Source organism: Temnothorax americanus, unplaced genomic scaffold (assembly GCF_048541705.1).
Source record: "Temnothorax americanus isolate GAGA-0224 unplaced genomic scaffold, ASM4854170v1 Scaffold18, whole genome shotgun sequence".
Lineage (NCBI taxonomy): Eukaryota > Metazoa > Arthropoda > Insecta > Hymenoptera > Formicidae > Temnothorax > Temnothorax americanus.
In genome coordinates, this window is record NW_027509318.1 from 2262891 (window position 1) to 2278008 (window position 15118).

A 15118-nucleotide genomic window follows, 5' to 3' on the forward strand; every position below is an offset into this window, starting at 1 on the left:
GACAGCATCGAAAAGTGGATGTGACTCGTAGTTCCAATTTCTGAAAGTGGATGTGTGGCGCTACTGTACGGCCTGCAAAAGCGTCCCAAGAAAATCGCCGTCATTGCGCCTCTCATCCTTGGCTGCGTTCAGCCGATATCGGCTGAACGCACCCCTTCTCTCTGGTTTAGCTGTCAGCGGTGTGTGTACACAATTTGCGGTACGTTTTAAAAGTTACTTATTTTATTATTAACCGTTCGTTTTTCATATTTACGTAACGCATTTTATTTCTTTTCTCTTTCGTTATTTTATCCTCTTTTTATAAATCTCGAATATGCGATGAAACTGTACATAGATAATTTGTAAAAACGAAATTGGGATAAAAAATCTTTTTCCTCGGTAAACGCGTCTTTAACCTTTTTTTTAAGGTTATATAGCACCTTTTATACATTGGAATGAAAACAGAACAATAAAGATTATAGGATTTGTGAAGAATTGTATTTTTATACTACGCACACAATTATATTGTATATGTGTATAAACAGGTGCACTGAGCATTCTTTTTGTATTTTATAATGTGATTACAACATACATTGTGTATACAATGGTCATGTTTAACTCGGCATCACTGAAGTAAAAATATAAAGCATAATTCAAGATAAGGTTTGTTGAACCCCAGTTAAAATCCACGAGCTTAAATCATAGTAACATGAAAATTTTAGAATATTCTAATTAGTTTGAACTTTACACACAAATTATACCAATAAAGTTGATTATATTTCAAAATTATTTTAAAATCTTTTCTCGTGTGCGAATAGACAGATGTAGAATAGTCAAAAAAATAACATTTACGGCGCCTGTCTCGTATAACGTCAAAGAAAATATGCCTTATATATAACTGATATCTTTTATTATTATTAAGATGAATATTTTGTTTCTAGGAATTATTCTGCTAAATAATTATCAGGCAAATGGCGCAGGCACAGAGTATGGAGATCATTGAATTGATGTCAGATGAAGATGAAGATTTGCAAAGTACGAAGAAAACTAAATCTAAAGGATGCAACAGTAACTGTGTCAATTTTAAATGTCGCTCTGGAGTGAACATGAAGGCAGCACCTTCCTTCGCGTGCGCATTTTATGGAGTTTCACTCGAGAAGAAGAAGAACCGTTTAATATGCAAAGAGTGTTTTGACGTTGCGCTGCAGCATCAGAGGGTAATTTTTGTTTCAATATATTGGGTCTGCTTTCTGTTGGCCGCACTAGTTCAGAATTTATCTTTTTTCTTCCAATGTGGAGTAAAAAAGATAAACTCTGAACTAGCACAGCTAACTCGACGATAAAAAACAGACCCATTATGAGAATAAATGTAATATAATATATGTATTAAGACGCATTGAATATTAATATTATTATCTTGCTCGTAGCATTTGGTAAAAGCCTTTGTAGAAAATAAATCACTATTAGACTGTGATTTTCCGGATCATACGATGGAAGTGGAAATTTCTGATAGCGATGATTCTGACGATGAGAAGAAAAAAGAACCAGATAGTAATGGTACATTGAGCTTTTAATGTTACTTTTAATATGAATGTCATCAAGAAAGAATTTAACTTTGCAACTATCAAATCGCGATTGTTAAAATCATGATTGTTTTCGTCGTTTTTGCAGAATATATACCGGACGATGTACTTTTAGACATCAAGGATAAATTAGATGATACATTGTCATATATCTATAAAAAATACAATGTGGAGCAGCATGCTAAAGTTGCTTGCGAATCCCTGAAGAAGAGGTGGCAGGACATATGTGGTAAGACGAGTCTCTAATACGAAGTACGAGAATAAGATGCATGTAAAAAGTATAAATCTTTATCTCTTTTATTTAGATATAAGACATGCTTTATATCATATTATGCATTGACAGCGGCAAATGATTCTCTTAATACCGAAATACGGGAAGTAATGTGTACAATGGACAAATTGCGAAACAATTTGTACGAAGACTTTAGACCACAAATTAAGATGCTCGAGGAATTGCAAATAAACGACGAAATTACGGAGATCGCCCATCCCTTTGTAGCAACGAAGAAGGTAACGCAAGTACGTGTTCCGCCTTCCTCGTCGTTGCAAGATAATCAGCTGGAGGTTTTAGCGATTGAACCATCGAGTAGTAAGCAGATAATAGCTCCTAAGTTACCGCCGCCTGGTCCGGTCGTTAAACGATCTCCGGAGGTAGACGATATCGTTTATATCATGAAAAGTCCTGTTATGCCATGGCTCAAAGGAAAGGTTTGTAGAATCTTCATTGTACCCATTGTGCAAAATATGTATTTTCTTCGCCTGTATCTCGATTAGAGAGACCAAGAAAAAGAGATCAAAGAAGATACTAATCCAAAGATGTTTCCGTAGGTACAAAGTATAGTTTCAGCAAGTCCATGGGGCTTTCGCGTGAAACTTATCCAGAAAAAGTACAATGGAGCGATCAAGAGTGTTTCTGGCAAACTGTTAGCATTAACCGAACTAAGTAAAGTTATGATCCCAGTTGGAACGCGAGTTGTAGCTATATTTCGTGATGACGTTTCCAATAATTACTACAGCGGAATAATTGCTGAGACACCGAAATCCATAAATAAATATAGGTAAGCGTTGTTTAGAAGTTTCTTTAACTGATTTATCTATAGAAAATGGTGAGAGTAAGGTATATACATTTGCCATGTGAGAATTTTTGCGCAAGTTACGTATCATTATAATGTTAAATCCTATATTAATGTGTTTATTATTTCAGATATCTGGTATTTTTTGACGATGGTTACGCTCAGTATGTTATCCACACCGACATCTACCTGGTTTGGGAGACCTCGCCACGTATTTGGGAAGACGTTCCCAGCGAATCGCGAGAATTCGTGAAGAAGTACTTGGAATCATATCCCGAAAGGCCAATGGTGAAATTGCAACCGGGTCAAATGGTTAAGACCGAATGGAAGGGAAAATGGTGGCTCGCAAAAGTCATACAAGTCGATGCGAGTTTAGTGCAAATGCACTTCAACGCTGATAATAGAACCGAATGGATCTACCGTGGCTCGACTAGATTGGGTCCTCTGTACATCGAGGTGCTGAAGGCTAATGCGAGGCAACAGCTTCAACAGTCGGGCAATGCGCATACTCGACATCGTATTCCTGCCACGTCTAACGTAAGCGGGCAAAAATTTACTTTTGAAAATATAGGAACTTTGAGAGAGTTTCGATTGAAAATGTTAAAACAGTTTTGCAAGTGTCCTCTATCTTGTGAATCGTAATTTCTGCAGAAAAATAACTTGCCTTACGTCGAATATACATCTAATGTGGAAGAAGATGTCACGCAAAGTGTGCAAGCGGAAAAAACGACAGTTCCTACGAGTGTGGCATCTGGTACACCGTCCATTGCACCGCAACAGTCGCGTGCAGTAGCTAAAAAAAGTACCGCCAAAAGGCAGAATAATGTAGATACTACAACAATTCCAACGTACAACAATTCCACCGTGGAAACGAAACCGTCGCATAGCATCGTTGTGAGTAAATGATGTTTATTAGTGAATTATGCTATTGTGTTATTGCATATAACATATATATTAGCATGTTAAGTATTATAACATGCTATTATAATCAGCATGATATTATTTTCGTGTTATCGGCTTTTCTAGTTTTACCATACCCAGAGGAAATATGAGCCGAAGAAATATGTTTATCACAAATGTGGACCAAAATGTATCAAAAGCGTCAAAGTTTCGCACGAGGATCTCAAAGGGTTTTCTCCGCTCTCCATTCCACTGTTGTGCGGCTGGCATCGTCAGCTTTGCAAATTCTCCAAGGGCAAGAAAGTTATATTATACCAGACACCGTGCGGCGTTAGATTACGAAATATGGAAGAGCTGCACCGTTACCTTCTCACTACCAATAACACACTGTCCGTCGATCTGTTCGATTTTGATTATTGGGTGCGTGCTTTCGCCGACTTCGTCGTGGAGAAGTGCTTCATCAACATCAAGGTAAAGGTCGTCGAAATCAAACTGCAAAAACTTAATTTAACAAGGCGTGGTTGATGCGAAAAAACTACTAATTTTCTGTGGATACTAGAATATCTATATATTTATTGTATTGTGATATAAAAATTATGTAGATATTGAAAGATGTGAGGAGATAACTCTGTGATTTCGTATTTTAAAGGATCTTAGTTATGGCGTGGAAAATGTGCCGATACCATGTGTGAATGATTTGGATCACACTCAACCGGACAGCATAAGGTACACTACACGTCGGGAGCCAACGGAAGGTGTTAATCTAAATCTGGATCCTGCGTTTTTGTGCAGCTGCGATTGCGAGGACGATTGCCAGGTATGAAATCGTCGAACTACCGTTATATTCGTAATAATGCGAATTTGTGCTTTATCTTGCATTATCATATAATGTACCGTAGGATAAATCGAAATGCCAATGCTGGCAGCTAACGATACAAGGAGCAACTCTAGGAGGAAAAATGCCGAATACCGCTGTCGGTTATATTTATAAACGCTTGCCGGAACCGGTGACTACGGGAATCTACGAATGTAACTCGGGATGCAAGTGCTCCGTAAAAACGTGTCTCAACAGAGTGGTGCAACATCCTCTCAAATTAAAGTTGCAAGTGTTTAAAACAGGACCGCGTGGTTGGGGCATAAGGTGTCTCAATGATATTCCCCATGGTGCTTTTATCTGTATTTATGCAGGGAGATTACTCACCGAACAGGTGCGGAAAATTAGAACGCCAATCGCCAGTTCTTAAATCCGTCTGTCTCATCCATTTATTTTATACGTGCTTATTTTATCACATAGGGCGCAAATGAAGGAGGTAAAAATTACGGCGATGAGTATCTGGCAGAGTTAGATTACGTAGAGGTGGTAGAAGGTTTCAAGGAGGGTTACGAAAGCGACGTTCTCGAACCGGAAATGTCGGCGTCATCCGCAGAAGAAGACAATAAGAAGAAAACCACCGGCGTGAGCGACGAGGAAGAGGAAAACACAAAGGAAAGCACCAATGGCTCGGATGAAGATTTCAATATTGATAACTATGTGGCTGATAGTAAAGATTTGTTAGAAACAACTGCGGAATCTTCGTCTATCAGGTATGTTGCGTTCTATACTACTAGCTTATAAAAGAATCTATTTTTTTTTTTACGGATTATTATAACATTAGCTAGACTATGATGTATAAAAATTGCAAAGAAAGCTTTATTACCAGGAAACGTCTAAGAAAACGGAAAAGAGAGGAAATGGATCAACTAGATATATCTGAAGAAAACAGCGAAGATGGAAGTGTTACGAAAAATTTGGAAAATGCGACAAAATCTGTGACTGAAATTCTGGATACGATCAATATCAGTGACGACGATGACAGTAGAAATGTAGACATAAGAAGAGAGCCGAGTAGATTCGAGCCTAGTGTAGAACCAAAGCAAATAGAGAGATCGACGTTCAAGTCTGTGAGAGATTACTTCGGCGAAGACGAAGCCGTTTATATTATGGATGCTAAAACGACTGGAAATATTGGCCGTTACTTGAATGTAGGTGAAAAAAGATTGAAACATTTAATTTTATATTTTTTTGTTATTTGAAAAAATCTTTGGCTTCAGAATTTAATGATCTTTGAATTAATTTCTAGAATTTTTGAAAACTTCGCGAAAGCATTCAACATTCCTAATCGTGACTTGATTATCTTTGTACTTGTGAATTTTGAATTTTGAACAGAAGTCATTTTTATGTATCTAAATGTCTTTTTCAGCACTCCTGCGACCCAAACGTGTTTGTGCAAAATGTGTTCGTCGATACACACGACGTACGTTTTCCTTGGGTGGCTTTCTTCGCGTTACAATATATAAAAGCTGGACAAGAGCTTACGTGGAATTACAGTTACGATGTAGGAAGTATACCGGGTAAAGTGATCATTTGCAAATGTGGTGCAGCTAATTGTAGAGGTCGTCTTCTGTGAATTGTGCATGGTAATAAACTTGTTTTCTCTAACAAAGTTGATGGTTGATGATACGTGGTACAGACATCATATTACATCATATTAGTAATCGCTTATCTTTATCGAAGAAAAGTTTGCGACAGAAATGAACAAGTACATAAAGACATGAAACATACACATTTATTTTAAAACATTTTATATATATAAAAATCTGCAATGTGGGTTTTGATCTTTTATGAATTACGTAAATGTGACATATTGCTTAGTTTTAGTTAATACAATTTTTCCAATTTCAGTAGATTTTAAGTGTAATTTTATAATATGAAAAAGTATATTTCTCTTCCTCTCTTTTTGAAACATGACATCGGGAATGTGTGTGTGTGTGTGTGTGTGTGGCTTACGTCTGGATACCAGAAAATTAGAACAGCGTTCATAACAATGATGTATTTGCTTATTACTTTTGATTATTGTACATTCTTAGCATCCATTAGACACACATTACACGTTGTTAGCATTGCAAACGTACTGCTTCTTTTTTATCGCAATTTATACATACGTTCAAAAATTCAACTCAGCACACAGGTGTCTCAAAGGAGTTTTAGCACTTTGCTTAAGAGTACAAGAGACTCCATATATCGCTGCCACGAAAATATCAGATTAAAATTGGAATATGCTTCAAGCGATTATGACATAAAAATGTATAAAAAAGACTTTCAAAATTTATAAATTAATAACAAACAATATGTACCGCCTTATAGAATAGATCAAAATATATATCAAAATTACATTATGTATATATATATATGTATATATATACGGTTGTAAGTTTAAACTAAACTAACTTTCGTAACTCGTCTCAGCCACGAAAGAATAATATCTTATGATAAATCTGTAACTTATATGTATATGTATATTTAGAACCATGAAGAATTAATTATCGCGAGAAGAATACGAGCTCTTCATTATACAATCTCTCGACATGCAGTATATTATCATTATTATTATTATTATTATAAAACAGCATCCACATGTGTACCTATTCTTCATTTAATTTCGAGTGCTTAAATACGACATACTCTAGTCATCATAGGCGGGAAATCAAAACAAAGCTGGTAGAATAGTCTCTCTCTATAAGGAGGAACATTAACGTACTAAAGTAACAAAATTATGATTCCGCATTTTGTTTGGCTTTACGCTAGTGGAGTTTCAGGAGCTGTTTAATCTCATCTTTCTCGGCCGCATCCAGATAGCTCGCGCCGTCCGGCGTTAACCCGTCCGGTTTAGCGCCTTTCTCCAGCAGCAGTTTTACACAGTTCGTGTGCCCCTCCCAGATTGCCGCCAGCAACGTCGTGATTCCATGCTTATCTGTAGCCTGCAAGAAATACACTTATCTATTACACTTAACGGTATCTCGAATTGCGTAGTTGAACGAAAAATAATTTATCGTCAGAGATTGAAAATTACTTCACACATAACAATTACACAGCATAGGCTATTATTTATATTGACTCTTTATATTTTAATTAATTACTGATTAATAATTTCTTGACATTTGATACCGTTGCTTACATTGGCATTCGCTCCTTTGTCCAATAAATATCTGACAACTTCGCTTTGACCGTAATCAGCTGCATAATGTAACGGCGTTCTTCCATCAATCATTTGATTTACATCAATGTTCTAAAAATGATAACGATGATGATTAGACAACGAAGTAAACTTCTTCAACTTAAATAAATTAATAGTTAAATATTTGTACTATTAACTGCGCGTAGTACAATAAAGTGTAATAGAAGATATCGTTTCAATGTTTTTGTGCTATATCCAAACCTTCGTGACAAGGCTAACCTGGCTAACACAACTCCAATATTTTATTTATTAAGTGTTCAATGTATATATAGAAATAATAGCGCGTTATATACATGCCCATGTATGAGCAATCAAAATTAATATATTAATATTACTAACACAACTAGCATACGCAATGCTACGTATACTCATAATAAAGCTTACAAGAAATATTGAAAGATAAACAGATGTGGCAGCTTGGTTGCAAATAACAAGAGAATAAGTATTGGATATAAGAAGAGCTTTCGCTTAAAGCTATCGCAGTATAGTATTTCTCATACGAAGGGTCTGTTCTCTATTGCTGACTAGTACAGCCAGTTCAACGATAAAAAAACAGACCCGATATTACATTGACACAAGCATTTTAATTCTCTATAATTCTTTAATAAGAATCGGTGGTACGTTCGGCAACAAAGTTTTTATGCTGCGATATACGTTAGCAAGCCCAAAATGCTTTACATAATTAAACTTGTCGCAACTCTCAGAGATTGCTCCGTTCCAGATCAAGTTCACGAGAAGCAAAATGCAGATGTGATATGTGATGCAAAAGGGATGCGTGCCAAATGTGACACGCTCACTCGTGTTCTTGCGCGAGTACTTCCGGCATCGAGAAAGGCGCATTCATCTCCAAACTGTTCGACAGGCTCTTTCGGCGTATAATACACATTCTACATACTTAACAGTCTAGAAAGGACAGAGCGCACACACACACACACACACACACGTTGGGCATACTAATCGCGCGGTTGCGACGCGTATTTTTTTTTTCCAAAACAAAAGTATTTGAGAATCAACATTGTCATATTTGCCTTGTTCTCGACGATGTCGCGCACTTGCTCGAGATCGCCGTTTTTTATTCCCCAAACGAGCTCGCTCATTCTCGTTGTTGCTGCCGCTCCCGCGGATCCACACGACGGACGGTATTGTATTCGCGCTGCGTACGTCCAATTCTTTCCGCCGCTCCCTATCCGTTCCGTGTCCCAGTCATTCGTCCATGAAATTTGACGAGGCCGACGAGGACGAGGCTCCGGGCTCCGGCTACCACTACCACCGCGAAAATCTCGTTCGCTTGACAATCCCGCACGCCAGCCACTCCAGCCAGCAACCTACGGAAACCAAAGATACTGCGACGCGAGCATGCCACAGAGCATGCGTCGCGGCAGAGAGAAGAGAAACCTGAGAGAGGCTATCCCCGGCCTTTTCGTGTGTTGCATTTTCCGACGCGCCGCCTGAGAAAGTGCAACTCAACCGCCGAGCGCCGCCGAGCCGCCGCGGCCGCCGCGCAGTCGGCAGTCGGGCGAGAGTTGCCACTGCTGACAGGTTGCCTCCAGGACGCCGTGGGGATTCCAGTGATGGAAGATTTCCAGTATTTCCACCACGTAAAAATCCGTTCTACTTTATTTAATTGAACTTCTCGGCACTTCTTGCACGCGGTTCGTCTTTTCTCTTTTTCTCTCCAACGTGAAAAGAAGTAGAGAAAAAGATGAATCGTGCAAGAAGTTCAGCCAAAAAGAACAGGCCTAGTTATTTCTTTAGGCTGCCAAACTTTTCCGTCCCCGAGGAATCCTCGGTGAGTTTCGGAACGCTAAACCGTGGTCGAGGCAGGTCGAGGTCGGTCGGTCTCGGAGGAGATCTCGGATCGAGCGATGTTTTTTCTCCCACGTTAATTTATAAAAACGAGCGATATCCAATTTTCTCTCCCCGTTGCAAGCTACGCTCGTAACAGTTAAAATGGCGTCACTCGCTCGCGTCGGTATTGCGAGGCTCGGATACAATAGCGTTACAAGACAATTATGTAAGGTTAGTATCAACAGCTATATAGCGTTAACAGATTTTATTTTTGGTATACGGAAACAAATATATTCGTAGCTGGATCAATCGTCAATATAAATGAAATTCATCGTCTCCCCGTTAAATTATCGTAAATCATCTCGATACGCATACGAATGTATATTCTGTCAGAAACGTCACGTTACGTTAACTGTGTTATATCATAATTCGTGCGAATCGTACAGGTGACAGCTACCAGCAACGTAACGCAAACGGCCTTAATTTCGCAAAAGGCAAAACGAGTGAATCGACGACGATTGGAGCCGTTCGATTACTTGCACAAGAACTACGGCTTCTGGGCCCAGATGTTCGATCCGATGGTTGACCGGTGCGACGAGAATTCCAAGGTGATCGTCGTCGAGGGCCCGATCGCCGCGGGGAAGTCCAAGGTGGCCGCGAAATTGGCGGAGGAGTTCGAGATGGCCTATCTGCCGCCGCCGAACTTCGACGAGTTTTACATAGACGAAAATGGATACGACCTGCGCACGCTGGACGACAGATTGTCCCCGGGGTCGCAGTCGTGCGACGTGCAGAAGTTTCTGACGAATCCGCATCACATCAACGTGCCCATGTTTCAATTTCACTACTTCCAAATGAAGTACGACCAGTACATCACCGCTCTGCTGCACCTGCTGTCGACCGGTCAAGGAATAGTGCTCAATCGTTCTATATACAGCGACTACGTATTCGCGCGAGCGATGACGAACGCCGGTTACATGCGTCCGGAGGCACTGAAATTTTACCACGATATCGCGAACGTCGCCAAGATGCTGATACTGAGGCCTCATTTGATCGTTTATTTGGACGTGCCTGTGGATGAGGTCAAGGTAATTTTACTTTAGCGCGAATGACACCCGCGACCGCTCGCTCTCTTCCTCTTTTATGTATTGATGTATATCTAAGAGATATCTTATATGTCATTTTCTGTCGATATTTGCAGGAAAAAATTAAAAAACGAGGCATCCCGTACGAAGTGAATTCAAAAGTTTTCACCTCGGAGTATCTCCAAGATATTGAAAATATATACAAGTTGGACTACCTGAAAAATATTATAACGCATTCTCACGTGCTGGTCTACGACTGGGCAAACGAGGGAGATATCACTACCATAGTCGAGGATATCGAGCAACTGAACTTTGATTATGAAAAGTCAGAAAAGAAAATGGCTGACTGGAGATTCGAGACCGTTTCGGATCTTCGAGTTAAAAGGCGACTTTATGAAAATAGATTTTTCCTACATGTGGATTATTATAGAAACGAATATTCAGTGCCAGAACTGCACTACACACCTGAACAAGATGAAGAAAGAGATACAATTTTAAAAACGGTATGTATGTGTAAATCGTATAATTTTGCAGTGGAATTTCGTGAAATTTATCATCCGATCTTACTACAGTTACTGCTCAATCGTGTACGATAATCAATAAGATAGCAAATCGAACGGCGAAAGAATTATAATACAAGAAGCGACCGACAGATTTGGTGTCCCTAGTTCAAGAGATTATCATATGTCATTATTATTCTCGTCACAGGTACCCGGATCCAAGTACGAGAAAGGATTTAATCCTGAGTTCGGAGACAAAAACATTTTGTGGAAGACACCGTCAAATTTCAAATTAAGGACCATGAGACCCAATGCACGCGAGGTACGCGTGGTGGTTGAAGAAATGAAGAAGCTCAAGGCCGCCGCGGCGAAGCAGTGAGAACGAGAAAATCGATATATCTAGGAAAAACATAGAGCTTGTAAACAATAATTGAAGTAAAAATAAATTTTACTTTTAATCGGAAAATGCCTTCAGTTTTCATTGAATTAATTTTCATTTCACTGTCACATCTCGTAATAATGAAGCATTTTCATTGATATGATTAATAACTTTTTAAAGTACGAATATATAGATGTATTCCCGTAATTTTAATATATTTGAAAAATATGTTCTAAATTCGTTAAAAAATGTTAAAATGTTGGTGCAGTAATGGCAGCACAATCCCGTATATTTACGCGTTATATGTTTATGTATATGTACATATATAATATGTTTGAATAAATCTACTTTACAATTGTGAGTTGTTCTATGTATAAATTATTTCCTTTTTATGAATACATCATGTAACATTAACATTTGAAAATATATTAATATATATTTACTGGCTCATTATACTCTTCAACATACATAGTATAAAGATTACAATTGTCGCTTAAATATTATACATAGAATATATTTTGTTTTTCTGTCAAGACACGTTATGTAAGAGTTTTTCTTACGTTGAAAATTCAAATGACAAATAATCGTAAGCCTTATCGTCTATTGATCAACTGGATGAAATATATAATGTAATAAACATTGATATAATCGTTTTGGTACAATTCACGTCATATAGTTATCCATGTTAAAAAGGATAAGGACTGGTTTGCGTATGTTGCGTTAGACAACTTTCCTTCTTGGAATCTGTGCAATATTTTCCCTTTTGGATATTATAATATGGAGATGACTTCTCAACATAACTATAGTAAAATCGCACAGTTACAAGTCGTAAAATTATTTCTAGCGGTTACAAAAGTTCCGTTTGTTGAAAAGGCTTTTTGATTACTTCATGCTGATATTAGACTGGAACCTAATTGTTTGAACAGAGACATATCGTTCGTCCAATTACAACTACCCTTATCGCGTTTTATCTATCGATCCGTGAGGCTGTCACGATAAACCTCCTCGCGCTGAACCGTTTTTTCCACACGGTTAAAAAGGGCACGGTTAACATTCGGAATGTGTTTAAGGCGATACTTTGACACTGTGGGAATTCCATTATGGTAGTTTCCCCCCGCGCGAAACTCATCTCGGAAGTAACTTTCGTACGCAATTGTTTAGGACCGTTTTTCGCGAGTAGATAAATCCACGGGCGTGTAACATCCCTATAAAAAGTTCCAATTAACTGGGAGAAGCCGCGGCAGTGGTTCGCTTTTTTTTTCGCCCGCCATTTAACTAGAAGTTCATTAAATTAATATATATGTTCCACTGAAAAATTTGGGTAAATCAGTATCTCTCTTTTGCTCGTTAAACCTTCCCTCCCATTTCCCTTTCCCCGCATATCAACCCTTCCACGAATCATATAAATATTCATTTGCGTTTCTATACCGCAATAATTATAGTCACATTTATCGAAATATTGAAGCGGCGAAGCTCGCTAAAAAAAGGGAGGGGTAACGTTCTAAGGAGCTAAACTACAGCAGGAATTGGTTTTCCGTGCGGTCTTGTAAAACGCCTTCGACTGAGCGCTGAGCCCCTCCGACTTGGAAACTAGATCGTCCAGCTTCTCTCCCCTTTGCAGCACCGCTTCTAAGGTATTGTGCTGGTAAAAAGATATCACAAAATTTTCTGAATGCTTGCATCATGTATACAAATGGATATTCTAACAGATCAAGTAAACAAACGAGGAGAGGAAAAATGGAGAGACTGACTCTTACCAGAATAATTTTTGTCTCGTCTAGATCGTTCTGCATTTTTGTGAGCGCGTCTGCCTCGAGCGGATTCTGATACTTGGCTAGATACGTATTGATCTGTGGAAAGTCGGCGGTGATCTCCCTGAGCGTGGGCCATGTCGATTGCGGATGCTTCGCCCCAAACTCGTCCATCACTTTCGTAATTAGAGTGTGCGCCACTCTCCTGGGGTATTCGTGATCCGAGATGAGAACTGCGGCGAGATTGTCAGCTCGTACGTATACATGGCACATGTATTCTGCGGAATAGAAATCAAATGTCTTAAAGATACTTGCTTGCAGTAATACAAAAAGTTTATTAGGAATTATAATCCAGTCATTACCGCCTTCCTTGACGCTCTGCCTAGCACACGTCTGCGTTCTTTCCACAATGGTTTTACTGACAAAACACATGAAGTCCTTAATACTGTTCTTTTGAAAAAATGAGAACGACTCTACGTCGTAAGCGGCCTTCAGCGTCGTTGCCGACGTAACACTTTTGTACAGAACGGTCAGTGCATATAACTTCACCATCTTGAACTAACAAAAATAATAAACTGTTAAAATTTATTTGATAATAAATTTTTATATACAATTTACACATATGTAAAATTTATTATTTGTTATAAATTATTACTGTAATACTTTTATGCATACATGTATCTTTTTAAATATTTTTCCAGATTAAAATAGATACATATTTTCTATGTATTATAAATTATTGAGTAACAAATTTCGAGACCAAAGTGATAAATAAGAATGTCAGTAGAAATAACAAGCTTTATGGAATAAGACTTTATATCACATATGTTTTTCATTTTATCCATCATATTTAAATCGTTTACTTAAATTATAGGCAATAAGTCACTAAGTAGTAAAATTTAATCTTACAAGAATAAAAACTTGCTCGTAGATCTCATAAATGAAGCATTTGCAACAAGTTGTCATCCAATTGTCAACTCGTGAAGGAAATGCACAAAATTTACAACCAACCGTCGAGATGAAAATAAGAAAGCATTTTCGTAGTTGGTTCTAAAGTATAATAATAATGACAAATTTCTATATCAGTTTCAAAGAAAGTCTTTTATCTTGGGAGTAGTTTTTAAAAACAAATGTCAAACGTACGTCGATGCTCTTTACACAGTATATCTATATCGTTACAACTTGCGGGATCTTTGGTTGTAGCGGCGAATCCAGGCGAGTCCTGCCACTCGTGCAATTCGGCTGTCAGCAGGACGCTCACTCGGCTCACTCGCCGTGCTGATTCACTGGAGAATCATCTTGTTTTTCCACGACGTATACAATCACCTCGAGCCTGCGAGGTACGGGAACAGCCATGTTGGTCATGTTGCACGTCGGGCAGAGCCGATAGGCCAACGACATACGACGTTCTCTCGCTTCTCGCGCTAGACGCTAGTTCCGCGTAAAATCTACTAGAAATGGCACCGGCAGACATAGCGAGCCACGCAGCCAATTGCGATCAATGCAGGTTTAATTCAAAATCAATGCAGATTCTTCTATCAATGCCGATTTAATTTGAATTAATTTTAATATCGTTCAACTTACTTTTTATTGTTTTTCTAATATTTATTTCTGTAATAATGATTAACTTTAACCTCACTTCAATTTATTACCTTTTTTTATATATTTATATTCTTAGAACTATATATATATATAGAACAAAAAATAAAAAGTTAAACCGAGATTAAAGTTAATCTGCATTGATAGAAATAAACAAAAATTCTGAGAATTATAAAAAGATAAAAAGCAAATAAAATTAATCTACATTGGTAGAAATAAACGTAATTCTTCGCTGGATGTGCTGGAGGTACTTGTAGAAACAATTCGTAATAAATGATCAAACGCTTACTGAGCTATTTTTTTTCCGCTGAACACAGCTAATAAACTTATTATTTTATTTCTGTATTAGGTTGCACTAGAATCTGCTTTCTCGCTTTTGCCATATATTTCAAACATATGCCTATTTTATTTTAGATACAGAAAGCG

The 15118-nt window shown here is 38.1% G+C and overlaps 4 protein-coding genes across 9 annotated transcripts; 2 read left to right on the forward strand and 2 right to left on the reverse strand.

Annotated features, from left to right (window-relative positions):
- Positions 1 to 21: 21 nt before the first annotated feature.
- Positions 22 to 6972, forward strand: Egg (SET domain bifurcated histone lysine methyltransferase eggless). 3 transcript variants are annotated; one of them, XM_077403991.1, is made up of 14 exons: positions 22 to 199; positions 921 to 1196; positions 1407 to 1536; positions 1651 to 1791; positions 1906 to 2270; positions 2391 to 2620; positions 2767 to 3172; positions 3287 to 3529; positions 3662 to 4006; positions 4185 to 4352; positions 4435 to 4743; positions 4830 to 5119; positions 5224 to 5557; positions 5776 to 6972. In XM_077403991.1, exons 2-14 carry the CDS (start codon positions 951 to 953, stop codon positions 5980 to 5982), a joined length of 3414 nt encoding a protein of 1137 aa, XP_077260117.1. In that variant the 5' UTR covers positions 22 to 199; positions 921 to 950; the 3' UTR covers positions 5983 to 6972. The 3 variants fall into 3 exon arrangements, with proteins under 3 accessions (XP_077260117.1, XP_077260120.1, XP_077260119.1); XM_077403994.1 differs by having other exon boundaries at positions 5236 to 5557; XM_077403993.1 differs by lacking the exon at positions 22 to 199 and adding an exon at positions 408 to 642.
- On the reverse strand, positions 6391 to 8907 carry LOC143896274 (myotrophin). The gene is made up of 3 exons (XM_077404012.1): positions 8619 to 8907; positions 7531 to 7641; positions 6391 to 7333 (listed from the first exon to the last, which is right to left on the reverse strand). The coding sequence occupies exons 1-3, from the start codon at positions 8685 to 8687 to the stop codon at positions 7157 to 7159; spliced, it is 357 nt and encodes a 118-aa protein (XP_077260138.1). The 5' UTR covers positions 8688 to 8907; the 3' UTR covers positions 6391 to 7156.
- A 161-nt stretch (positions 8908 to 9068) lies between these two features.
- On the forward strand, positions 9069 to 11703 carry Nd-42 (NADH dehydrogenase (ubiquinone) subunit ND-42). Its single transcript, XM_077404004.1, has 5 exons — positions 9069 to 9188; positions 9346 to 9609; positions 9825 to 10466; positions 10580 to 10966; positions 11172 to 11703. The coding sequence occupies exons 2-5, from the start codon at positions 9541 to 9543 to the stop codon at positions 11340 to 11342; spliced, it is 1269 nt and encodes a 422-aa protein (XP_077260130.1). The 5' UTR covers positions 9069 to 9188; positions 9346 to 9540; the 3' UTR covers positions 11343 to 11703.
- A 44-nt stretch (positions 11704 to 11747) lies between these two features.
- Ykt6 (YKT6 v-SNARE homolog) lies at positions 11748 to 14483 on the reverse strand. Of its 4 annotated transcripts, XM_077404007.1 has the most exons (5): positions 14237 to 14483; positions 14003 to 14143; positions 13456 to 13651; positions 13100 to 13371; positions 11748 to 12984 (listed from the first exon to the last, which is right to left on the reverse strand). In XM_077404007.1, exons 2-5 carry the CDS (start codon positions 14057 to 14059, stop codon positions 12844 to 12846), a joined length of 666 nt encoding a protein of 221 aa, XP_077260133.1. In that variant the 5' UTR covers positions 14060 to 14143; positions 14237 to 14483; the 3' UTR covers positions 11748 to 12843. The 4 variants fall into 4 exon arrangements, with proteins under 4 accessions (XP_077260133.1, XP_077260135.1, XP_077260137.1 ...); XM_077404009.1 differs by lacking the exon at positions 14003 to 14143 and having other exon boundaries at positions 14280 to 14483; XM_077404011.1 differs by lacking the exon at positions 14003 to 14143 and having other exon boundaries at positions 14276 to 14483.
- Between the last annotated feature and the right edge of the window lie 635 nt (positions 14484 to 15118).